This window comes from Sus scrofa, chromosome 4 (genome assembly GCF_000003025.6).
Source record: "Sus scrofa isolate TJ Tabasco breed Duroc chromosome 4, Sscrofa11.1, whole genome shotgun sequence".
NCBI classification, from domain to species: domain Eukaryota; kingdom Metazoa; phylum Chordata; class Mammalia; order Artiodactyla; family Suidae; genus Sus; species Sus scrofa.
Genome location: NC_010446.5, coordinates 98,008,713 through 98,035,739, shown reverse-complemented (window position 1 = coordinate 98,035,739; position 27,027 = coordinate 98,008,713). Strand labels below are relative to the sequence as shown.

Genomic DNA, 27,027 nt, shown 5'->3' with positions numbered 1-27,027 from the left:
CAAGCAAAAAAGAAAAAGGATATAGGAATGTAGAATCAGTTTCTACCTGCACTGAATGCTCTGTCATTATTTTGGCTTTGCATTTTCCCATCCTGAGCTTCTTCATCTCCATAGGCCAACCTTTTTGTTAAATGAAATATAATTGATTTATATTAGTTTCAGGTACACAACATAATTATTCAATATTATTATAGATTTTACTCTCTTTTAAGTTATTACACAATAATGGCTATATTTCCCTGTGCTGTGCAATATATCTTTGTTGCCTGTTTATTTTATATATAGTCGTTTGTGTCTATTAATCCCCTACTCCTATCCTACCCTTTCTCCCCTTTTCTCTCCCCAGTGGTAACCACTAGTTCTCTGTATCTGTGGTCTGTTTCTGCTTTGTTATATACATTTGTTTGTTTTATTTTAAGATTCTACACATAAGTGATAACAGTATTTGTCTTTGTCTTGACTTATTTCACTAAGCATAATACCCTCTAGGTCCATCCACATTATTGGAAATGACAGAATTTCATTATTTTTTATGTATGTCTTATGCCCTTTCTCTTTCAGCCATGGTATCAAACAAGAACCTCTGGCTCTGAGGTTAAATGTATCAAAAACAGGGAAAATATTAACTATTTTCCTAGGGAAAATGTAAACTCTTGTGTAAGAACAAGGACTAGAAGAAGAATGGAATATGTATAAGGGCTCTGTGAGTGTGGAGGAGGGAAAGGAAGGAACATTTAAATCCCTGTTCAGAAGGATCTGGCACCACTGAACAAGAGGCAGGAATTCATTTTCAGGTTGAGTGTGACCTAGTTCCTAATTGTTTCATCAGTGTGCTTGATAGAGATTGTGTGAGTGTGTGTACACACTTATGATTGTTTTTATTTACTTTTAACAGCGTCTGGAATCAAGAGACCCATGGCATCTGAGGTGAGTTTTATATTGATACAGTAGTTCTAAAACTTTAATTCTGGGATAGAAGGATACCTGTTTATGACATCCTTATTGTCACCCTACTTGGATCTTGGAATCTAGATAAGAATCTTATATCTCTTTGTTAGGCTAGTAATTTATACAACTCACTTTTGCACAGTTTATTATGAATGTTAATAATAGCTCAGACTTACTGAATTTTTTTTTTTGCTACACCCATGGCATGTGGAAGTTTCTGGGCCAGTGATTGGACCTGTGCCACAACGTTAACAACACTGGATTCTTAATTGCTAGGTCACCAGGGAACTCCCATTGAGCATTTTTTAATGTATCAAATGCAGTGTACCCAGTGCCTTATATAAATATTCTTATTTAATCCTGCAAAGAGCCCCTATGAGGTTACATACTGCTGTTATCCATGTTTTACAGATGAAGAAAGTGAGGATTAGAGGTTCTGTCGCTTGCCCAGTGTCTCACAATTAATGGGTGACATTAACAAGCTTGGGATTTGGAATTCCTGCTGGGGCACAATGGGATTGGCAGTGTCTCTGAAGCACTGGTACGCAGGTTTAATCTGTGAGGTGGCCAGAAAAAAGAAAAGAAGAAGTGGTTGAAATTCAAAACTAGGCTGACACTAAAGCTTACTCTCTGTTTTTGCTGTTAATACCTCCTGATTGCACAGCTTCAGTGAATATGGCGAACTTCTTTTAACTATACTGAAACTATTGACTCCTAAGTTTTCTTTTTTGTGTGAAATATCTTATATTTGCTTAATACTCCCCATGGAGTATTTCCCAACCCTCTTTTTTTTTTTTTTTTTTTTTTTTTTTGTCTTTTTGCTATTTCTTGGGCCGCTCCCGCGGCATATGGAGGTTCCCAGGCTAGGGGTCGAATCGGAGCTGTAGCCGCCAGCCTACGCCAGAGCCACAGCAACTCGGGATCCGAGCCGCGTCTGCAACCTACACCACAGCTTACGGCAACGCTGGATCGTTAACCCACTGAGCAAGGGCAGGGATTGAACCCGCAACCTCATGGTTTCTAGTCAGATTCATTAACCACTGCGCCACGACGGGAACTCCCCAACCCTCTTTTTACTTCTTGCATTTCTCCTGGGTTTTGTGGACAGGGCCTCACAATGCAAACTCTTTTGGCATAGGATTTTAGGTGTTTCTCTCAGAATATCTTCCAGGATCCATCAGGTTATATACTGAGAATCTTTTGACACTAAGGGCCTTAGCAAGAAGAGTAGAACTTTAATATCAGGCCCTAAGATCCTATTTCCAATAGTCTTTGCCTTCTGGCTTATTAATTTAATGAGTATTGACATCATGAAGAATACCTTCACATCTGTTGTGCTGGCATCTTGGCTGTGAAGAATAGCCTTCTAAGCCCTATGCCACAGATTTTTACCTCTTACTTTTCTCAGAGGCTGTCATGTGAGTAGAAAACAAAGCCATATCAAGTTGCCAGGAATCTGTTCAGGCACTGAGGCCCTTACCTTACAGAATTCATTCATCTTAATACCTCAGCTTTTTTTTTTTTTTTTTTTTTTTTCTCCGTCTTTTTAGGGCCATACCCACAGCATATGGAGGTTCCCAGGCTAGAAGTAAATCGGATCTGCAGCTGGGATTCAAGCTTGGGATTCAAGCCGCATCTGCAATCTACACCACAGCTCACAGCAAAATGCCAGATTCCTTAGCCCACTGAGCAAAGCATAGGGTACAGCCTTTGTTCTCATGGATACTAGTCAGATTTGTTTCCGCTGAGCCACAACAGGAACTCCCGCCTCAGCTTTTTAATTCCTGGGCTTGCAGTACTTCCATTTGCCAGTGGCTAGATCACTCATTTCTGCTGGTGACTTCAGTTTGAGCAAATAGTGTTCATGTTGGGTTGAAGGTTATAGGGGTAGTAATTTCTGAAAGGAAGCTAGGTCAGTGGAGTTCTACTACTTTATTGCTTTTATAAATGTGAGAGTCTGTTCTTTTTTCTGGAGCCGCTATTTCCTACTTCCCCTGTGTCTACTTTTCTCTTTCTTCCTTCCTTCCTCCCTCCCTTTCTTTCTTTCTTTCTTTTCTTTTTTCTCTCATCTGTGCCCACAGTATGCAAAAAGTTCCAAGGCCAGGAATCAAACCCGCATCACAGCTGTACCCAGAGTGACAATGCTGAATCCTTAACCAGCTGAGTCACTAGGGAACTCCTCTACTTTTCTTTAATGATACTCATTTTTATTTTCTGAGGACCGAAGGTGAAATGTGTGTCCTTTGGAATTAATTTTTTGGCAAGCAACAATATAGCTGTGTGTTTGAATGGTGTGGCTCTTCTGAAGATTTTACAGAATGTTCTTAACCTAAAAAGGGTGTGTTGAGTGTTTTATTTTGTTGTACCATTATGGTAGTGTTTGGTGTATTACATGGGAATCATATACTAATCTCGACTTTTTTTTCTAGGTGCTTTATGCCTCTGGCATGCCCATGAAGAAAATAGGCCACCGAGGTGTTGATTCCTCAGGAGAGACAACATATAAAAAGGTGTGTCTAGGACTTCCCACCATGGTGCAGTGGGTTTAGGATCTGACATTGCCATCCCTATGCTGTTTGGATTCAATCCCTGGCCTGGGAATTACTCCAGGAAGGGTAGTTCTGTCTCCTTGATATTACTCTCCAAGTTCTATCCTGTTTCTTGGTACCCTAAACCTTTGCACAATAGCCATCACATAATTTGAACTTTAAAATTTACTTCACAAAGGGTGAACTATCTCCCACATCTGTATATGTGTTTCTTTTTTTTCCCTTTTTATAGCCATACCTGTGGCATATGAAAGTTCCAGGGCTAGGGTTCAAATCAGAGCTACAGCTGCAGGCCTGTGCCACAGCTTGTGACAACTCTGGATCCTCAACCCACCAAACAAGACCAGGGATCAAACCCACATCCTCACAGACACTAAGTCAGGTTTCTTAACCTGCTAAGCCACAGCGGGAACTCCCACATCTGTATATGTGTTTAAATTTCTCTTTTTTGTTGTTGCTTTGTCTTTTTGTCTTTAACGGCTGCACTCACGGCATATGGAGGCTCCCAGGCTAGAGGTCCAATTGGAGTTGCAGCTGCCGGCCTACGCCACAGCTACAGCAACAGAAGATCTGGGCAGTGTCTACAACCTACACCATAGCTCATGGCAACACTGGCTCCTTAACCCACTGAGCGAGGCCATGGATCAAACCCCACAACCTCATGGATACTAGTCAGATTTGTTAATGCTGAGCCACAGTGGTCACAATGGGAATTCCAGCTTTTTTTTTTTTTTTTTTTTTTTTTTTTGCTGCAACCACAGCATTTTAAGAATTCCCAAGCCAGGGCTCAAACCCATACACAGTAGCTACTTGAGCCGCTACAGTGACAATGCTAGATCCTCAAGCACTGTGGCACAGGAGAACTCCCTATTGAGCTCTTTTTATGTGCTGAACACAAGGACAAAAAGATGAGTTTCTTGTCTAATTGGAGAGACAGACACTTAAAAAAATAGTTATGATTTTAATGCCTGATGAGGACTAGATAGAAATACAAGTAATAGCTCTCTAAGGGAGATCACTTAGAACAAAATTGTCCAATAGAACTTTCTAAGTGATTGAGATGTGCTATATCTGTGTTATCTAATGTGGTAGCCATAATCATGCCTGAATGTAGTAAGACTGAAGAAGTGATTTCTAAATTAAATTAAATTTCAATTAACTTTAAAGTGTAGCTGGTAGCTACTACATTGCATAGCGTAGATCTAGATAATAAGACATTTTCCTGTGATATTGGAATCCTGGATTATGAGGGGCCTCTCGTATTTGTGTTTTGACCATAGTATTGATAATTTTTTTTTTTTTTTTTTTTTTTTTTTTTTTTTTTTTTTTGGTCTTTTTGCTATTTCTTGGGCCGCTCCCACGGCATATGGAGGTTCCCGGGCTAGGGGTCAAAACGGAGCTGTAGCCACCAGCCTACGCCAGAGCCACAGCAACGTGGGATCTGAGCCGCATCTGCAACTTACACCACAGCTCACGGCAACGCCGGATCGTTAACCCACTGAGCAAGGGCAGGGACCGAACCCGCAACCTCATGGTTCCTAGTCGGATTCATTAACCACTTCGCCACCACGGGAACTCCCGATAATTTTAAATTAAATACTTCTCTTAAAAATAATTTGAGGGAGGGGGAGGGAGTGGGAGGGATCAGGAGCTTGGGCTTATCAGACACAGAATAGATTTACAAGGAGATCCTGCTGAATAGCATTGAGAACTATGTCTAGATACTCATATTGCAACAGAAGAAAGGGTGGGGGAAAAACTGTAATTGTAATGTATACATGTAAGGATAACCTGACCCCCTTGCTATACAGTGGGGAAATTAAAAAAAAAAAATTAAAAAAAAATAATAATAATTTGAGTCCTTCAGGCTTTCTTCTTCAGATTTTTTTTTTTTATTGTCACTCTTGTCCTTGGAACACCAGTCAGGCCTTGCCTTAGAGGACTGAAGCTTCAGAAACCAGATAGTCAGAATATCAGTTATTTTAGTTACATGCTATATCAGATGAATAATATGTTTGGAGGGCCCTCTGTACTCTGGGGGCAGGAACCTTTGCAGTGAAACCTGACATTATTAGCTCAATACAGTGTATCTTTCAAGTGTAGATATGGGTAGGAGGGAATACTTTGTCTAGCCAAGGCTGGCTCAGACAGTCCCAGCTTTGCTACTCTGTGTTTCCATGTCCTTCCAATCTTTGCAGGCTTAACTGCCATGTAGAACTGGACTGCCCCAGTTTAGCCTGAACTGTCAGAAAGTCATTTCTTTTCAATGCCCCTTCTGATCCTTCTCTCCTGAGTTTTTATTGCAATGATCAGATTTAATACTAGAAACTTTCCTCTTTTTTCTTTTGTTTTTCAGACAACCTCATCAGCCTTAAAAGGTGCCATCCAGTTAGGCATTACTCACACTGTGGGGAGCCTGAGTACCAAACCAGAACGTGATGTCCTCATGCAAGACTTCTATGTGGTGGAGAGTATCTTCTTCCCGAGGTACAGAGCTTAATGTTCAAGGGAATGTCCTGGAAAATGTTTTTTTTTCATACCAACATCAGGGCATTTTAGGGATTCATGTCTAATTTAGGCATGCATCCAAATCCTTAACCTGATTTTAATCAGGGTGATGTAGGACTGGAGAATTTGGAGAGCAGATGCTGTCCTTTGGATGCTTCCATGAGCCTTCTGGCCTATGGACTGAGCCTAAAAAACAATTCAGTGCATTGGGTAGGAGGTAATCTGATTCCCTGTGCCCATGTCTTAATTCCCCTTTGTCCCTTTGTTCCTTTGTCCCATTATGTAACTGACTCATCCATTCCTTTGGGTTATTTCAGGAGGGATATATGGACCTGCCTCTCGGTGACTGTCTTCCCAGGGTGCGGGTTCCCTAGATGGCAGGGACTGGAAAGTTATGCCTTCTTCTATTTAAACCCCACAGTGAAGGGAGCAACCTGACCCCTGCTCATCACTACAATGACTTTCGGTTCAAGACTTATGCACCGGTTGCCTTCCGCTACTTTCGGGAGTTATTTGGTATCCGGCCTGATGATTACTTGGTAAGCTTCTGGATCTCAGGACCCTGGGACTCCAGGATCAGAGGGATAGTTCCAAAGGCAGACCCTCTCTCCACACTCCTGCTCTAATGTCGTTGTTGTTTGTTTGTTGCCACACCTGCAGCATGTGGAAGTTCCTGGGCCACAGCAGCGGCAACATGATCTTTAACCCACTGAGACACCAAGGAGCTCCCTCTAGTGTTTCTTTGGAATAGAATTTCATCTGTAGTTGATTTCTGGTTGGGCATGCTCTGGTATCTTTGAACCTCTTGCTGTCTTCTCTCTGGGCCCCAGTACTCCCTCTGCAGTGAGCCGCTGATTGAACTCTGCAATTCTGGGGCTAGTGGTTCCCTCTTCTACGTGTCCAGTGATGACGAATTCATCATTAAAACTGTCCAGCACAAAGAGGCGGAGTTTCTGCAGAAGCTGCTTCCAGGATACTACATGGTAAGGCGGAGAAGAGCACTGGCTGCCAGTGCTGCCCATTCCACTTCTGAACAAGGCTGGGGAGGCCATCATCAGCAGGGCAAAACAGTGTTAGCACCTCTGTCTTAAGACTGTAGTTCATTTTTTTTTTTTTTTGTCTTTTGTCTTTTTGGTGGTGGTGGTGGTGGTGGTGTTATTGTTGCTATTGTTTGGGCCGCTCCCACGGCATATGGAGGTTCCCAGGCTAGGGGTTGAATCGGAGCTGTAGCCACCGGCCTACGCCAGAGCCACGGCAACGCGGGATCCGAGCCGCGTCTGCAACCTACACCACAGCTCACGGCAACGCCGGATCGATAACCCACTGAGCAAGGGCAGGGACCGAACCCGCAACCTCATGGCTCCCAGTGGGATTCGTTAACCACTGCGCCACTCCTGTAGTTCATTTTTATGCTTTTGGTTCCATCTCTTTTGCCTCTCTGTGGCTAAAGGGTGTTTTGTTTATCTGTCCTATTTTAGGGATTACTTAATTTAGGCCCTTCTACCCAAAGGCAAGATTCAGTGATGGCTTTGTTTTCCACTCTTAGTTCAGCTCCTAGATTAGGGAATGAAGTTGGTTACTTCCCTTGATAGTACCTTCTTCATTTTTATGCTGTTGAGAGCTCTTGGAGGTGATAGAAAAGTTAGAGAACTCTGCTTTGCCTCCCTCCATACTTGTGAAATATATTATATAGAAGGCTAAGGGTTAAGACTTTTTCAGTGCTTCTCTTAAACCTCTCTGAAGGAATATATTCATCATAATTTTAGTATCCTGACTGTTTGTTATATTGTAGGTCTGTGGCTCAGCTTGGTGGTGATCCCATTATTGAGATAGATGCTTTAAATAAATATGGTGTGGGCTTATAGGCAGGCAGATTGTATCTGATTCCCACGTAGCAGGCGAAGGTGGGTGGCAGCTTTTGCCCTGAGTTTCACTGAAAATCTGCTAACTTGACCAAAAAAAAAGAAAGAAAGGAATGTTCTCCCCACTGTACTCCAGCCTCTCTCTGAGGTTTCGGCCCTAAAAAGACAAAAGTAAAAATCTACTAACTTGCCCTCCTACTTCTTTTTACTTTTTTGCCCTCAGAACCTCAACCAGAACCCTCGGACTTTGCTGCCTAAGTTCTATGGACTCTACTGTGTGCAGGCAGGTGGTAAGAACATTCGAATTGTTGTGATGAACAATCTCTTACCACGGTCAGTCAAGATGCATATCAAATATGACCTCAAGGGCTCAACCTACAAAAGGCGGGCTTCTCAGAAAGAGCGAGAGAAGCCTCTCCCCACCCTTAAAGACCTGGACTTCTTACAAGACATCCCTGATGGTCTCTTTTTGGATGCTGATATGTACAGTGCTCTATGCAAGACCCTGCAGCGTGACTGTTTGGTGAGTTTGTCATATTTTCTTCTTTCTTGGGCACCAGAAACCTCACCGAGACCACACCAATAATGTCACCTGTCACTGGGACAGATAGGTTGTTCTAGGCATCTAATCTATGGGAGATGGGACTCTGTTCCTTTGCTCCATATGCCCTGGATTTCATTTAAAATAATTTTATTGGGAGTTCCCATCGTGGTGCAGTGGAAACTAATCTGACTAGGAACCATGAGGTTGCGGGTTCAATCCCTGGTGCCCCGCTCAGTGGGTTAAGGATCTGGCATTGCTGTGAGCTGACAGGATCTGGTGTTGCTATGGCTCTGGTGTAGGCCAGCAGCTATAGCTCCGATTAGACACCCCTATCCTGGGAACCTCCATGTACCGTAGATGTGGCCCTAAAAAGACAAAAGACGAAAATAATAATAGTAATTTTATTGGAGTTCCCATCTGGCTCAGCGGAAATGAATCTGACTAGTATCCCTGAGAATGCGGGTTCAATTCCTGGCCTCACTCAGTGGGTTAAGCTGCCTTGAGCTATGGTGTAGGTTGCAGACTCTGCTCGGATCCCGAGTTTCTGTGGCTGTGGCATAGGTCACCACCTGCAACTCTCATTCATCCGCTAGCCTAGGAACTTCCATGTGTCACAGGTGCGGCCCTAAAAGGCAAAATAAAATAAGATCATTTTACATTAGATCATTGCTATGCCTTTACATTTTTACTTTCTCCATGTTTATCTAACTCCCCTTCCTATCTTCATTATTTTCTCTACCTGTCCGGGGCAACAATCATATATTCTCCTTATTTTCTTTTTCTTTTTCTTTTTTTTTCTTTTTTTGTCTTTTCTTAGCTGCACCCGCGGCATATGGAGGTTCCCAGGCTAGGGGTCTAATCGGAGCTGTAGCTGCCAGCCTACGCCAGAGCCATGCAACGCAGGATCCAAGCCACATCTGCAACCTACACCACAGCTCACGGCAACACGGGATCCATAACCCACTGAGCAAGGCCAGGGGTTGAACCCGAGACTTCATGGTTCCTAGTCGGATTCGTTAACCACTGTGCCAAGACAGGAACTCCATATTCTCCTTATTTTCATATCAGCACACTCATTCCTCAGATTGGTCCTGCCTGTCAAATCCAAATTCATATCTCAGATGCCAAGCACTGCTGTTTAAAAAAAAAAAAAAAAATCACACCGCTGTGTATACTGGCATCTCTACAGATTTACAATAATCCAGTGGCCACCTGGACCCCCATTATTGCCTATCAGTCCATTTCCTATTCCTCTCAGATTTCAAATGGTTGGCACCCTCTTCAAATAATTTTCTAACTCACAACCCCCCAGCCTTCTTTTTCAACAAACTTCTCCAACTTTCTATTCTATACCATCCCTTTGTTCTGCCCCCATCACCAATTTATAAATGGATCTACACTTAACCATCCTTAATCTATATTTTCTTTCCAACTCGGTGGCTTATTCCAGATCAGTCCCTTTTGTGATCTAGATCCATTTCTTCCTATTCCTTTAGGATCCTGCTTCATCACTTATTTCCTTTCTGTCTTCTGGCTTCAGCCTCTACTGACTATTTGCTGTCTACATACAGAGTTATCTCTTTTTAATTTTAAAGTTAGGAGAGGAGTTCCCCTCGTGGTGCAGTGGAAACTAATCCGACTAGAAACTATGAGGTTGCAGGTTCAATCCCTGGCCTTGCTTAGTGTGTTAAGGATCCGGCATTGCTGCGAGCTGTGGTGTAGGTCGAAGATGCAGCTCGGATCTGGTGTTGCTGTGGCTCCGATTAGAGCCCTAGCCTGGGAACCTCCTTATGCCACAGGTATGGCCCCATAAAGACAAAAGACAAAAAAAAAAGGTTAGGAGAAATTTTTTCAGTGTCTTCCTCTAATGATGCCTCCATTTCTTCTTTCCCTTCTCTTCTTTTCCTGCCTCAACCCACTGTATCCTGGCTTTTGCTCTTTTTTTTTTTTTTTTTTTTTTTTTGGTCTTTTTGTCTTTTCCAGGGCCGCACTCACGGCATATGGAGGTTCCTAGGCTAGGAATCTAATCGGACTTGTAGCCACCAGCCTATACCAGAGCCACAGCAACGTGGGATCCGAGCTGAGTCTTTGACAAACTATACCACAACTCATGACAACGCCAGATCGTTAACCACTGAGCAAGGCCAGGGATCGAACCCACAACCTCATGGTTCCTAGTCGGATTCGTTAACCACTGCGCCATGACAGGAACTCCCCTGGCTTTTGCTCTTACCATTTCAGTTGAACTGCTCTCTCTGGTGATCACCTATATCCTAAACAGAGTACTTTTTAGTTCTTTGAATTTTCTGCTGTGTTCGACAGTTGATTGTTTCCACTTTCTTAACATCTTTTGGTTTTTGTGAAATCTTTCCCTATTGATTTTTCAATATCTGGTTTTGAGTTGTTTGCTTTTGTTTTTTCTTTTTTTTTTTGGCTGCACCTGTGGCATGTGGAAGATCTGAGCCTCTGCAGTGACAATGCTGGATCACTAACCCACTGTGCCACAAAGGAACTCCTTTTTTTTGTTTGTTTTTGAAAACTGCTTTTGTAGGATCATTTTATATTCAATCCATATTGTCTTCCGTCCATCCTTGCCTTTCTCTGCTTACTCTGCATCTGCTTCCAGGATAATGCCTATTTTAGTTTAGCTCTTTAAGTTATGAAGACTGGAGATTTAGTGGAGCAGAAGGGTTTTTCAAACTATGAATGAGAATCACACCAGTAATCTTTATCCCCTACTCTACCCACCTACCAAAACACCCTTGGTTGAGCTGCATTACCAAAGTGAGCTAGTGGAACTGTTGGAGGTATACCAGCTTGAGAACTGTAGGAGACAATCCACGATCCTTAATATGACATATCAGGCCTGTCATTGTCTTTCCCCTACCATCCTCTCTAATGCACCAAACACCTATCCTTTGTATTTTATGTTCTAGCAACACCACATTATACCTCCCTGCATGTAGCCTGTTGTTCCTTGCCTCTGTGCCTGGCATTATTCTTTCCTTCGCTTTGTCACAAAGTGTACTTTCACCAGACCCTCCTTTTGGATTCTTTAGAGCACAGATACGTATTCCTTATTTCATTGAGAGTATAGTGCTCCTTTCTTTTTTTTTTTTTTTTTTTTTTTCCTGGCCGTGCCTATATTATGCAGAAGTTCCCAGTCCAGGGATTGAACCCAAACCACAGCAGTGACAGTGCCAGATCCTTAATCACTGAGCCATCAGGAAACTCCAATATAATTCTCTTTTCATGAAGAGATACAAGGAAAGAATAAAGAGGATCTTGTAGGCTGGGCTGTGGCCTAATTTATATATACTCCAGTAAAGGAAAGCTGAAGAGATATCAGTGAGGGGTGACAGAGGAGGTTAATACACTCTTCTCCAAGGAGTAGGAGGAGCAAAGGATAATCCTGTGGATAGCTGTGAGGTTCACTGTTAAGAATAAGTAGATTAAGGGAGTTCCCATTTGGCACAGCTAAATGAAAAGAATCCAACTAGGAACCATGAGGTAGCAGTTCGACCCCTGGCCTCTCTCACTGGGCTAAGGATCTGGTGTTGCCGTGAGCTGTGGTGCAGGTCACAGACGTGGCTCAAATCTCTCCTGGCTGTGGCATAGGATGGCAGCTGTAGCTCTGATTGGACCCCTAACCTGGGAATCTCCAAATGCCACAGGTGCAGCCCTAAAAAGCAAAAAAAAAAAAAAAAAAAAAAAAAGTAGATTAGGAAAGCTGTAAGAGCCTCAAAAAAAGATATTTATTTATTTATTTATTTATTTTGGTCTTTTTGCCATTTCTTGGGCCGCTCCCGTGGCATATGGAGGTTCCCAGGCTAGGGGTCAAATCTGAGCTGTAGCTGCCAGCCTATGCCAGAGCCACAGCAACATGGGATCCCAGCCGCGTCTGCAACCTACACGACAGCTCATTGGCAAAGCCAGGTCCTTAACCCACTGAGCAAGGGCAAGGATCAAACCCGCACCTCATGGTTCCTAGTCGGATTCGTTAACCACTGAGCCACTACAGGAACTCCTCAAAAAAGATTTTTAAACTTTCCAAGCCTCAGATCATGTTTTTTCCTTCCCTTAGGTGCTGCAGAGCTTCAAGATAATGGATTATAGCCTTCTGGTATCAATCCATAACATAGATCACGCACAGCGAGAGCCTTTAAGCAATGAAGCACAGTATCCAGCCGACACTCGTAGACCAGCCCCCCAAAAGGCTCTCTATTCCACAGCCATGGAATCTATCCAGGGCGAGGCTCGACGAGGTGGTACTGTGGAGACAGATGACCAGTGAGTGGACTCAAGGGCACCAAGAAGGAGAGAGCATAGGCTCAGCATTTTTTCTCGCTAGAGGGAGAAGGAGTAGCCTTGGTTCAGCACTTAAATCTATAGCGTTAATGCTTTAAGAACTATAGAATGAGCTTTCTTAAGAATATAAAAGGGGAGTTCCCATTGTGGCACAGCAGAAACGAATCCAACTAGTAACCATGAGGTTGTGGATTTGAACCCTGGCCTCGCTCGGTGAGTTAAGGATCCGGTGTTGCTGTGAGCTGTGGTGTAGGCTGGCAGCTGTAGCTTCAATTCGGCACTTAGCCTGGGAACCTCCATAGGCCATGGGTGTGGCCCTAAAAAGCCAAAAAAAAATATGTGTGTGTGTGTATAAAGGAAAAGTAAGATGTCTTAGAGTTGAGATTTGTACTTCAGAAGGAGAGCTGTTCAGAATTAAGGGACTTTACAAAAATGTATTTTAAGAATCTTAGATACGTGCCTGCAAATTATATTAGAACTTCATGAAAGACAGTTTATCCTAGATTTCTTTGTGGAAGGCATCTTTCTTACCGTCATGGATCAAGGAAGTGTAATTACTGAAGTATCATAAATGTCTTTTAGGTAGTTTCATTTTAAAGTATTCTTTCTCATGACTCTCAAGAAGAGGGTTAGTGGACATAAATTAACATATGTGAAAGTACCAAGAAAGTTTAGAATTAATTGAGGGAGTGTTCCTAAAATCGATGAGTTGGGGTGATTTTTAAGATTCTCTTTGGTGAAGTTGGGGTGGGAGATGCAAGCAAGTGAGATTTGGGTAGAAAGAGGTTATAATACATACTCTAAAGTGTTTCTCGGGGTTAGGGGAAGGCTCTCTTTTCCATGGAAGATGGGACAGTTATGTTTAGGTCTCAGTTCCATGTCCTGTTTGATTTGAGGTTAGCAGAAGCCTCTGCCTGCTAGCCCAAAGTTTTTCTTACTCTTTCCTTTTTATTGTCTCCAGTATGGGTGGTATACCAGCTCGGAATAGTAAAGGGGAAAGGCTGCTGCTTTATATTGGAATCATAGACATTCTACAGTCTTACAGGTGAGGAGCACGTGGGTCTTGGGGCACAGTGAATGTAGATTCACTCACTCGCTCTTTTAGATGGGTTTGTCACCATATTCTTCCTGAAGCAAGAACAATGAGTTGCAGTCTGGCTGCTTGCCTCACTGGGTTTCAAATTGTGGTTTATTTTCTTGATTTTGCCTGTCTCTTGGCTTCCTTACCCCACCACCTCCCCAAACATAGCATATACCTCTGTGGAAAGCTGAGTCAGTCCTCGGAAGCACCAGAGTCGAATACACCATCTGTCTGGCTCTTTGTGGAAAACCTATGAGATGAGTCATACCCCACATTGGGATACAGCTGGAAACACATTATTCTTTTCTGTGGAAGAAAAACAAGAGGATCACTGTGTTCTGTTCAAAGTATTAGCCTGTGGAACTAAGAGGCAGTGGAGTGGTAGTGAAAGAGGAGCTGGAAATGTTGGACGCCAGTTTTGCTCCTATTAGGTTTCAGGCATTAATGAGGACTAGATAATATTTGACTTACTGATTCAGCATATTATCATCCAATTTTTACTTCCCTCTTCCAGGCTTGCCTATCTATCCCTCCAACTCTCCTTTTACAAAATATTCTTGTCCCTGACTTGCCGGCACATGGTATCTTTTACCATGGGGAGATAAGTAATTGACTCACCTAAAAACAGCTTTGATCTCCATACTGAATAAGCACTACCATATCTAATCTTTGGAAAGCCAGTATAATGGGGGGGTGCTTTCCAGCTTCTGTCTTTTTAAGTTTTTCTACTATGATTGCTCTTTTTAACTCCCTAAAATAGAAAACTGTAAGGTCATTCATTTAAAACCTATGCGAGGCGTTCTCGTCATGGTGCAGTGGTTAACGAATCTGACTAGGAACCATGAGGTTGTGGGTTCGATCCCTGGCCTTGCTCAGTGGGTTAAGGATCCAGCATTGCCATGAGCTGTGGTGTAGGTCGCAGACTCAGCTCGGATCCCGCATTGCTGTGGCCCTGGTGTAGGCTGGCGGCTACAGCTCAGATTGGACCCCTAGCCTGGTTACCTCCATATGCCGCAGGAGCGGCCCTAGAAAAGGCAAAAAGACCAAAAAAAAAAAAAAAAAAAAACAAACATGTGTGACACACATTTTTCTTGGCAGGTTTGTTAAGAAATTGGAGCACTCTTGGAAAGCTCTGGTACATGATGGGGTGAGTAGCAGTCTGCCAGAGGCTCCCCTCTTTCTGCCTCTTTCACTTCTGATTTGCCCCCCCTCAGTTTTCTCTTATTTCATTTGGGGGTTCTAACCTTCTGCTAGGTCTCAGCCTAGGGAAACATGGCCCTTGGACTAGAGGTCTTCTTGCTGGGCCTCCTACTTTCTAACTCGGCAGTCATATCTTTACTCTGCAGGACACCGTATCGGTGCATCGCCCAGGCTTCTATGCTGAACGGTTCCAGCGCTTCATGTGCAATACAGTGTTCAAGAAGATCCCCTGTAAGTGACTTCTGCCAGATGACCCTCCAGTGGCTCCCTTTCTTCAGGAGATGGGGGGGCAGGACACCTCTGTCAGGGAACTGCCAAAGCCAGAGGCTTCTGCTCTACCCTCATCCCATGAGAGCTGCTGCCCATTCTTGTATCAGTCACTCTGTCCACCTGTGTTTCCAAGTTGGTACTTTCCTCCCCGGCAATCCCTACATGTTCCATTGAGGTGAGGGGCATTTCTGAGAAATCGGTGGGATTGTAAAAATGTGTAGTTGTGGGTATGTCTAGGACCCATGCCACAGGCTGAGATGGACAAAGCCAAACTTTTACAGACAGATAGGTAAGGATATATTACCACATCCCCAATGCCAAAGAATTCTCAGATTAGGATCAGAAAGTTGGAGAAGCATTTGCTCATTTCTGCTTAGCAGGTACTCTTAGTCTCTTCCTTCAACTTTTTTGGTTGGGAAGTGCCAGTGTTCTTCTTTCCAAACCTTGCATGCTGCCGTCACTGGGAAGTTCCCAATTCCTTCCCATTTCCTCATTATAGGCAGTAGTTGTCCCTCGTGAGGCAGAGAGGATTTTGGCATGCCAGTCTTAAAAAATGTGGAAAAATCCTTTCAAAGTCTTTTCAAAGTGATAATATAAACAAGTGTAAAGTATCATCATAGTGCCATGTGTATAAATGCTGAGGATATAGAGCAAAGGGATCATCTTTGTCTGGTTTAACTGAAGGATATTGAACAAAGGAATTAATGTAGTAGGGGACATATCACCAGGTAGAAGCAAAGCTATCAAGTTTGCATGTAGGAGGGGAGAGATGTGTATATGTCTCCTTTACTCTAGGTTTTCTGCTTCTTTTTCAAAGTGAAGCAAACTGAGATGTCTCCTTCTCCGAAGAGTGGTTCATAGAGTCCCTCTTTGTTGACATTAACCCTTTTTCCTGCTTTGCAGAAGAACAACTTTGGGTTTGTGTTGGGGATGCTAGCAAGTTGTGTCTGTGTCTTGGTGATGGTTCCTGAGGTGGGTGCTAAGTAGGCTCTCTCTTTCCCTTTTGAAGTGAAGCCTTCTCCTTCCAAAAAGTTTCGGTCTGGCTCATCTTTCTCTCGGCGAGCAGGCCCCAGCGGCAACTCCTGCATAACTTACCAGCCGTCGATCTCTGGGGAACCCAAGGCACAAGTGACAACAAAGGCGGAAGTGGAGCCAGGTCAGCACCAGGGTTGGGGTCCCCGTGTGATGGGGCACTCCCTCCCTTCCTTCTGAGCCCTTATTTGCCTAGGACTTCTGCTCCCCGTTCCTGTTCAGGAACAGCCAAGTTGCTACATATTTTCCTATATTTCCCACACCCCATTTTCTCTTCTTTTTTATTTATTGATTTTTCTTCCCCTTTCTTTTTTCCAGGCGTCCACTTAGGTCGTCCTGATGTTTTACCTCAGACTCCACCTTTGGAGAAAATCAGTGAGGTCTCAACTATTCCTGACCCTTATTTCTCACCTGTAATTGGAGAGACTTTGCAAATGCTAACTACAAGGTTGGTTCTTTGGCCCCTTTCTCCATGTAATCTTCTCATCTCTCTCTTCAGGTCCTTGAGAACCTCCATAATCTGTTGTTTCCAGAGATCATTGTTTGTCTTTTGCTCTTCACTTGATTTCTGTATGTTCACCTTCCTAAGAGCTCATCTTCAGTGATTTGGAAAAGTGTATCAACATCTCTGCATTTTTAGGGGGTGGTGGGAAGCCTTTACATAGAGACTTTTCTGATATTTAGTCAAAATACTCCAACTTATCCTTCATCTCCTAGTGAGTTAAAAGAATTCTTTTTATTGTTTTTCTTTTTAGGGCCGCACCCGTGGCATATGGAAGTTACCAGGCTAGGGGTTGAATCAGAGCCACAACCACAGCAATGCCAGATCCAAACTACGTCTCTGACCTACACCACAGCTCATAGCAATACTGGATCCTTAACCCACTGAGCGAGGCCAGGGATTGTCCTCAGATTCGTTTCCACTGCACCACAACGGGAACTCCCTAAGCGAGAATTCTTAGATTAGAATTTAAGACTGGAAAGATTGTTAGCCAGTGAAGACAATGAACAGGCAACCTTTCAAAAGGATGCAGTGTAAATATTATGAATCTATTTTTGTTTTCAGTGTGATAATCATCATAATAAATTAGCCCCAAACTTAGCAACTTAAATAACACATATCATAGTTCTGTGAGTTAGAAGTCTGGGTACAGCCTAACTGGGTCCTCTGGCTCAAGGTCTTTCATGAAGTGGTAGTTAAGCTATTTGCCAGGAGGTCTCACATCTGAAGGCTCAACTGAGAGGCTTCACTCATTTATGTGATTATTGACAGAAATCAGTTCCTGGTGGCTTGCTGGACTGAGGGCTTTATTTCCTTGCTGGCTTTTATCTGGGGGCCGCCCTCAGTTCTTTGCCACATGGGCCTCTCCATGGGACAACTCAGAACATGGCAGCTGTCTTCCCTTAGAGTGAGCAAGGGAGAGTGCTTGCAGGCAGAAGCCATAATCTTTTCATAACCAAATCTTAGAATTGACATTCTGTCACCTATAATGCATTCTAGTCACTAAATCTAGTCCACACCTAAGGGAAAAGGATTACCCAGGAGTGTATCAGGAAGCAGGGATTACTGTGGACCTGTGAAATAAAGAGACTAGGATATTTTCCCACACACCCAGCATACAGACCAGCCATAGATAACCTCTTTACACATTCCTGTACAAAAAAGGAGATTGGGAGGCAGAGTCATTAATCTATATAGTTGTCTAAAATGTTGGAATTTCTTTTATCAGTTCTCAAAGGGTAAGAATAATTCATGACTCTTGGCTCTACCTTTTGGACTCTTAGTTTTGCCTTCTGAGTCTTCCTTTTTCATGAAAAGTAGAATGTATTTGCAGCTGAGTAATATTCTTAGCCTGCTTCTTGCCAGAATTTTGGGGATCCGGTGGTCTCTTTCTCTTCATGGTGTGTTGTTTCTGTCCCTTTCAGTCCAAGCCGAAAATGTTACTGCTGCTTTAATACCCTCAAACATTTTGTGGGCCTCCTATGAATCACATTGGAATTCACTCTATTAGACAAAAGCCACACCCACAAATACCTTTTTGATAAGCTCTATGTTTCTTAGAGATCCTTTTGTTAAATTGAGAGAATCTGAGAGACTTGCCCTTAATCTTTTGAATAGCCTTTTGTATGACTGAATAGTGATTTGAATTCTTAAAAAATGTTTTACAGTCATACCCTTGACTTCATCTGTAGACCACATTTTCCTGGCAGTGCCTTAGATTTTATCCTTTTCTTAATTTTAACACTATTTGCTCTCTGGAGAGGCTCAGCATTTTCAAAACCATGGTTTCTTTTTGTTTTATGGCCCTTCGTTTAATTTTTTATTCCCATTTTTAAAAGTATTACTGAAGTGTAATTGATTTATAATGTTGTGAAGTCCTTCCCTTAATTTAGTTTTCTTCTCTCATATTTTACCAGGTGGCATCTCCAGCACCTGGTTTAGAAATGTCCCCAGCTAGATCACCCGGGTCATTAGGCACATATTCTACTTCCTATGTAACTGTAGGTGACATTGTTGCCAAACTTTGTTTCATTACATTACAAAGATCCCTTCTTCAGTTTCCACTAAGAGTTTTCACACTGTCCTTGAAGCCTTCACTGGCAACCCCCTTAAAGTCCAGAATTCTACAATATATTGAGGGCACTTTTAAACTTAACTCTCCTTAAAGCTCAGTTCCAAATTTTAGATTTATATTACAGCAGGACTTCATTTCCAGGTATAGAAATCTGTATTATCTATGGTTTTGTGACAAATTACCAAAATTGAGCAGCTAAAAACCACAAACACTATCTCAGTTGTTTTTTGGGTTTTGGTGGGGGGGTGGTTGGCTACACCCATGGCATGTGAAAGTTCCCAGGCCTGGAATCAAACCTGTGCCACAGCAGTGACCAGAGCCACTGCAGTGATAGCGCCAGATCCTTCTGCAGCACAAGACAACTCCTACCTCAGATTTTATGTGACTTGAAATCTGGGTGTGAAAAGAAATTGATTAATTAAAAGAAAAGGTGTTTCCGTCATGGCTCAGTGGAAATGAATCTGACTAGTATCCATGAGGACGCAGGTTCAATCCCTGCCTTCACTCAGTGGGTTAAGTCTGGCGTTGCCGTGAGCTGTGGTGTAGGTCACAGACCCAGCTTGGATCTGGCGTGGCTGTGGGTGTGGTGTAGCCTGGCAGCTGCAGCTTCAATTAGACCCCAAGCCTGGGAACCTCCATATGCCACAGGTGTAGCCTAAAAAGACCAAAAAAAAAACCAATCTGGGTGTGGCTTAGCTGGGTACCTTTTGATCAGAGTCTCTGAGGAAGTTACAGTCAAGCTATTAGCCAGCACTGGTCTCATCTGAAGGCTGCCCAAGGGTGGATCAGCTTCCAAGCTTACTAATGTGATTGCTGTTAAGATTCAGTTTCTTGCAGGCTGTTGGACTAAGGGCTCAGTTCCTTATTGGCTCTTGGTCATTGAGACTCCCTCAGTTCCCTGTCACATGGTCATCTCTAAAAGGCAGCTCAGCATGGCAGCTAGCTTTCTCATAGTAAACAATGAGAGAGCACGTTCCCAAGAGGACAGTATAGTCTTTTTGTAGCATAATCTCAGAATTGACTTTCTGTCACCTGTGGTGCTTTCTGTTCACTAGAAGAAAATCATTAAATTCAGCCCACTCTCAGGGGAAAATTACACAATGGCATAACTATCAGATGACAGTGATTATCAGGTACCTACCACACCTGGGGATTGAAGACACTAGAGGAGGGTGTTAGGAAGTATATTGTATATATTGTTGGGAAATAGAAATCAAGAAAGTAAGTAGGAATTCCTGTCGTGGCTTAGTGGTTAATGAATCTGACTAGGAACCATGAGGTAGCGGGTTCGATCCCTGGCTTTGCTCGTGGTGGGTTAAGGATCCCGCATTGCCGTGAGCTGTGGTGTAGGTCACAGATGAGGCTCGGATCTCAAGTTGCTGTGGCGTAGGCTGTGGCTTAGGCTGGCATCTACAGCTCTGATTGGACCCCTAGCCTGGGAACCTCCATATGCCGCAGGAACCGGCCCTAGAAAAGGCAAAAAGACAAAAAACAAAGAAATTAAGTAGGTAATTAAAACAATATGCTTCCAAATCTAATAGCTTCTTAGACTCTCTTTTCTTCTTTCTTTTTTTTTTTTGTCTTTTTAGGGCTGCACCTGTAGCCACGCTAGGGGTAGAATTAGAGCTACAGCTGCTGGCCTACACCAACAGCAACTTAGGATCCGAGCCGTGTCTGCAACCTACACCACAGCTCATGGCAGCACCAGATACTTAATACACTGATCAAGGCCAGGAATTGAACCTGAGTCCTTATGGATACTAGTTGGGTTCGTTATTGCTGAGCCACAATGGGAACTCCCTTAGCCTCTTCTTTCTGCATCCTAAATTGATTCTGAATGAAATATGGAGAAACTATATGAAATTTGACTTAAAAGTCCTTTTTCTTATCTATTTCTTCTCTCTGCCTCCATTTTTTTCCCCCTCCTTTTAGCTCAACCATCTTGGAAAAGCCTGAAGTTACAGATTTTACAGAGTCAGAGTTTATCCACGTGAGTGTCTGGGATGCGGGGTAGGTAGATGCTTTGAAGGGTGTAAAGAGCATCACTGATGCTGTAGAGCAAGTAATTAATTGGTTGAGCCAGGGGAGCTGGGTGCCCCTCTAAATCTTACTTTAAAAATTTTTTGTTTTTGGTACCTTGTACTTGGAAGCTGAGATTGAACTAGAAGGAGACCTTAACTCTGCCATCTAGTTTGAAATTACGTGAAATTCCTTTCCTACCTCATCTCATAATTCACATTCTTAACTTTACATTGTTTACCTTTTCAGTGAGCAGAAATCCTCAGAAGACCTGGAATAAGATTCTACCATCTCTGTGATCACAAGATGTCAGCCCTTGGACCCAGCAGTGCTGAATTTTCTTTTTATTGGTCATCCAAAAAGGAGTGTTAATGGAGGCTAGGGGAGTTCTCCATCTCCTCCCTGAAGAAGAACCTCTTCTACTTCCCCTTCCTCATGAGTGGGCATTAGTGCCTCGGACAGTTGAGGACAGCAGCATCCTCTCCACTCCTATGCTAGGGTGGCACAAGTTTTCAACTAGCCAACCTTGGCTTCCACAACTGAATTATTTTCATACCCCTATTCTTCCTGTTGGGAATGGGGTTGCTGGACTTGATAGTTTTCTTCCCCCTCACTTACCTTTCACCAGGAGCTGGACTCATTATTAATTTCCTCAGGACAGACTGGCTGGTACATCATCCCCACCTTAGCTCTTTCTCTCTGGAAGAAGACCCCCGTAATCTTTGTAAAGGTTTTTTTGCTGGGTGAGGGTGTTTAACCACCTCCCAACCCGCTTCCTTTATTTCCTTAAAAAAGGAAAAGAAAAATGGCATACAGCATACAGTTTCAAGCCAGACAGTGTCAGAGCAAAACTCCAGAAGCGTTGGGGAGATGCCTATTCGTCGGGTTCCTGCAGAAGAGCCCTGGTGTTTGAGAAGCAAAAGTCTGGTGTTTGCTCTGCGAGGAGCAGCTCCTCTTTAACTCCTCCTCTCTTAATGAATTTCTTAAGGCTGAAGGAATGGAGAGAGTGGGACATGGGGTAATCTTTACCCCTTTGTTAAACAGTGGGGCAGTGGTGGGGCTAAACGATCCAGAACCCTTCTTAGGCAGGACCTACTCACTGCCAGGCCATAATGATTCTTACTGTTTTTCAATTTGAAATGTATTCTGCTTGTTTTTCTAAATACGAAGACTTATCAAATGAATTTTAGATTCTTCTCCAAAGGAGATTTCTTCCTTGCTTTTACCACCTTTTCCAACAGTGTTCTGCTGTTCATGGAGCTGAGATGTAGAGGGGACACCTGTGTCTGGTTAGCAGGTCGTCCATAACTGTGAGGCTAGAGAATATTCTCTTAAACTCATGGGGAGCCAGCAGATTCTTGCCTTAGTGAGGTCATTGCTGTGCTACATGCCTTGCTGCCTCTCTGCATGCAGAGAACTTGGAAATGGGGGCTGTATAATCCCTCTCCTCCTCATGTTCTCCATCCAATCCTCCTATCAGGGGAAGAAGCGGGCCTGGCATCTCAGGCAGATTGTTAAATCCTTATACTATCTCCTCTCCACCCCACCCAACCTTGATAGTAAGTTAGCCTGTACCCCAAGTAACTGTCTATATTAGACACCCCAGCCAGTTTCTGGCTGCCTGTCTTTGCTGCCATGTTCTTTTTTACGAGAAGGAAAGAAACAATTCTTGCTATTTTTTTTCATAATTTACTATTTATGATGTATTTAAGTGTTTTATTCAGGACAGAGTTCTGTAGGGGGTGGGAGGGAATATTTGAGGGAGGCTTGGTCTTAGGGATGGGAATCAACATTTTTATGAAGTGTCACAATTTGCCTCTACTTTGTTCAGAAATGGCAAATACAGTATAAAAGTGATAAATATCTGGTTTTAATGTATTAAACTTTCATCAGTTATTTAGACTTCTTGTTTCTTTCTGGTTCTTTTTTACATACCGTCTGCTCTACCCTCATACTGCATCACCTCAGCTCGGTTTTGTTCGTGTTGCCCTGAACAAATGCATCCTTTTCCAGTTTCTCTCCAACTTCAGTCTGACTCAGGCTTAGAGAAGGGGCATCATTCACTACCTTCTAGCCACCGCCTCCATCTTAACTTAAACTTGAGAAGGAAAAACTATGAATGAATAGGAAGGAAATTAATGTAGGTCTGTTGCCTAGGGATTTGGGGATCCAAAGTTCAAAATTTTACTCAGGTTTAGGAGGAAAGGAAGAGGACAGTGGGAAAAGCAAGCTTGAGATTGGCCCTAGGATTCTCTCCCTTTCCTTCCCTCAATCTGGCCCCGGATGTCATCATAGAAAAGCAGAGACTGCTTTTCTCAGCTCCTGTGTTTTCTGTGAGACTGAGCTTAGGCTATTTTACTGGAATGGGAAACCAGACAAAAAGGCATCATTCTAAGGCACGTGGGTGGGGGAGCTTTTGAGAAAAGCAAATAATTATAAGCAATGTTAAAAATATTGTTCCTTTCCACACCACTATTACGTATCTTTTAAAGGTCATTCTACAAATATTTATGCAGCAGCTGATGAGCAATGAATCCACTGGGCAGTTGAAGGTCAAGAGAAGTAATCGACCTTCAAGAGTTAATGGTGATGCAGAAGAATCACTGTTACTCAAAAGAATTCAGTTCTCTGAAAGAGTGGTAGAGAACGTAAAGGTGGAAGAAAATTAGAGGTGACTATGGGTAGGAAGTGCTGGGGAAAGTTTCATTTGAGCATGAGGGCCTGGGGGCATGAAAATGATCTGTTTTGGAAAACAAGGACAGGACTGTGCCGAAAGCAGTGGTGGAGGGAGACCTGAGTAAGAACAATGGAATAAGTACAGGTGGAGGCAACACTGGAAACCCTGACTGCTGCGCTGAGGAAATTTTATTTTAAACTGTAGGCAATGGGGAAATGTAGAATTTTTTGTCACCAAGTGGGACATGATCAAAATGCTGAAACTAATCTTTTGACAAAGTTTACCAAAGTGGATAGAAAAAGCAGACTGGTTAGACTACCAGTTTAGGTATGAGGTGATGTTCATCTAGGATATCAGTTGAAAAGGAAGGAAGAAAATTGAGACATAAAAAAGAAAACAGCTATGATGGAATGAGAAATTGGAGTGAAGGAGAAATTGAGGATTCTCAAAGTATTGAATTTGTGTTCAAACCTCTGTTCTCTTTGAGGCTGCATGAGAAGACTATCCCAAATGGAATTGAATCTGAACATATTTTAGGGGAAATATGATCATTCTGCACCCCTTACCTTGTCACTCCTAAACATGCTCAGGCAGCTGCCGAATGGGTACACTAGATAACCCTCTGTTCAGAGGGTCCCTCTAGCGGTGAGCAGCTGCTACTACTTACTCCACAGGCAAACTCCACCATCTATATCCAGACAATTAGAGCCTATTCCAAAAATGTGTAAATCAAAACCACAGGATAATAAAGCTGGAAACCCTGGTCTAGCGTTTTAATCTTAAGCATATCAGTCTCAGCTAGTCTGAAAGTTATTCACCACAATTGGAGTTTCATTCTTTTTTTTCGGTCTTTTTGGGGGAGGGGAGCATGCCCATGGCATATGGAGGTTTCCAGGCCAGCAGTCAATTGGAGCTGTAGCTGCTGGCCTATACCACAGCCACAGCAACGTGGGACCCAAGCTGAGTCTGCTACCTACATCACAGCTCACTGCAACGCCAGATCCTTAACCCACTGAGCGAGGCCAGGTATCTAACCCGAGTTCTCATGGATACTAGTCACATTCATTTCTGCTAAACCTCGACGGGAACTCCCTCATTTATTTTTTAAATAAAGATTTGCCAGTTAAAATAGATATCAGATTATAGTTTTTTGAAGACACAGAAACAGGTCAAATAATCTCGTGTAAAATTCTTGAAAGTTCATTAGAAAGTGACATCTGGAAGTTGCTGCTGTGGTGCGGCAGGATCAGTGGCATCTCTGCAATGCCAGGATACAGGTTTGAGCCCCAGCCTGGCACAGTGGATTAAAGTATCTACATATTGCTGCAGCTGCAGCTTAGTCGCAATTGTGGCTGGGATGGGATCCCTTCCCTAGGAACTCTAAGCTTTTTACCATGGAAATTTCCAAACAAAACTCCATTTGTAGGAGTTCCCTGGTGGCTCAGTGGGTTAAGGATTTAATGTCACTCATAGGACTGGAGTCAGGTTGTAGTGTTGGTTCAGTCTCTGGCCTGGGAACTTATGCATGCCGTGGACGTAGCAAAAAAAAAAAAAAAAAAAAAAAAAAAAGTGCTATAGCAAACTGACAAATACGCATCACCCATCTTCAACAATTGTTGATGTAGGGATTTCCTGTCATGCACAGCAGAAACGAATCTGACTAGTATCCATGAGGTTGTGGTTTTGATCCCTGGCCTCACCCAGTGGGTTAAGGATCCAGCGTTGTGTGAGTTGTGGCTCTGATTCGACCCCTAGCCTGGGAACCTGCATATGCCACGGGTGCAGCCCTAAAAAGCAAAAAAAAAAAAAATTTATTTTTGATGTAAATAAGGCCAATCTGTTTCATCTTTATTTCCTACCCTAATCCTGCATTTTCTTTGCATCTCCAAAGCATTAAGTCAAAATAAATCTCAGAGGGAATTTTCTTGAGGTGCAGGGTGTTAAGGATCCAGCATTGTCCCTGCTGCAGCTTGAGTTCAATTCCTGGCCCCAGTTTTTTTGTTTTGGTTTGGTTGTTGGGTTTTTTTCCCCCGTTTTTTTTATTTTTAAGCCATGCCTGCAGCATAAGGAAGTTCTTGGGCCAGGAATCAAATCCAAGCTGCAGCTGCAACCTATTCCATAGCTGTGACAATGCTGGATCCACTGGGCTGGGCCAGTTTTAGAACCGGCTGCCCCAGATCATTCATCCACTGCACCGTAGTGGAGCCCCATAAGGGCTCTTTTAAACCTAACTGTAGCAACATTATCATGCCTTTCTTGAACAGTTAATGATTCCTTAATAATAAATACCCAGTCAGTGGTTAAAGCTAGCCATTTGTCTTACAAATCAAGTTTTACAAATAGCTTTTTTTTTTTTTTACCCCAATCTCAAATTCACTCCAAGTTTTACCCCCACCAACCAACCAGAACACTTTTATTAAGGTCACTGATGACCTCCATGTAGCTAAATATATCAGTACTCATCTTACTTGACATGTCAGCAGCATCTGACAGTTTTATTACTCACTCCTTGAAATATTTTCTTCACTTAGCTTCTGGATGCTATGTACTTTTTCCTAATTGTCCTTACCAAGGTGCTACATTGCTCTATCTCCATCCTCTCTGGTTCCTCCTTTACTTTCTAACCTTTAAATTTTGAAGTGTCCAGGGTTTAATCATAGGGCCCCTTCTTTTAGTCCACATCCTCTCCCTAGGCAATTTTTAAAAGTCCTCAAGACCTTGTATAATTTGTCCAACTCCCCTGTCACTTCATGATCAGCTAAAAACTCCCAAATTTCTATCTCAAGCCCAGGTCTTTTTCCTGAACTTGACATCTTCATTTAGGTGTCTAATAGGTTTTTGTTGTTGTTGTTGTTTTATTTTGTTTTTTAGAGTCACACCCGAGGCATGTGGAAGTTCCCAGGCTAGGGGTCGAATGGGAGCCACAGCCACAGCAACGCCAGATCCAAGCTGCATCTGTGACCTACACCACAGCTCACGGCAATGCCGGATCCTTAACCCACTGAGCGAGGCCAGGGATCGAATCTGTGTTCCCATGGATGCTAGTCAGTTTCTGCTGAGCCACAATGGGAACTCCTCTAATAGGTATCTTAAACCTGACATGTCCAGTGCTGTTCCTCCTAGTCCATCATTCTTCTAGTTGCTTAGAACCAACTCTAGTGTCTAACACTTCCTTTCCTTATATCTTCCATCAAATCCATTGGCAGATTTTGTAAGTGTTGTATCTTATGACATACTCGAAATTCAGCCATATGTCACTATTTCAGGTCCTGCTGCCACCCTACATTAAGCCCCATCATATCTGATTATTGAAGTAGTCTCCTAACTGATCTATTGCCTGCTCTTCTCCCCCACAGTCTTTTCTCAATGCAGCAGCCAGAGTGATCCTGTGAAAACACCTCCTAGCTCCACTGGGAACTATGTCTAGACACTTATGATGGAACATGATAATGT

The 27,027-nt window shown here is 43.0% G+C and overlaps 1 protein-coding gene across 7 annotated transcripts in view; it reads left to right on the top strand.

Moving 5' to 3' along the window:
- Positions 1-22,799, top strand: part of PIP5K1A (phosphatidylinositol-4-phosphate 5-kinase type 1 alpha) — a 49,226-nt gene extending 26,427 nt beyond the window's left edge. For 3 of the 7 annotated variants that reach the window (XM_013997166.2, XM_005663464.3, NM_001244451.1), the window contains 14 exon segments: positions 896-927; positions 3,378-3,458; positions 5,854-5,984; positions 6,427-6,544; positions 6,836-6,988; positions 8,091-8,390; positions 12,496-12,701; positions 13,681-13,764; positions 14,899-14,947; positions 15,147-15,231; positions 16,280-16,426; positions 16,621-16,750; positions 20,811-20,868; positions 21,147-22,799. In XM_013997166.2, the coding sequence (XP_013852620.1) occupies positions 916-927; positions 3,378-3,458; positions 5,854-5,984; positions 6,427-6,544; positions 6,836-6,988; positions 8,091-8,390; positions 12,496-12,701; positions 13,681-13,764; positions 14,899-14,947; positions 15,147-15,231; positions 16,280-16,426; positions 16,621-16,750; positions 20,811-20,868; positions 21,147-21,149 (1,557 nt within the window). In that variant the 5' untranslated portion in view covers positions 896-915 and the 3' untranslated portion in view covers positions 21,150-22,799. 7 annotated transcript variants of the gene reach the window in all.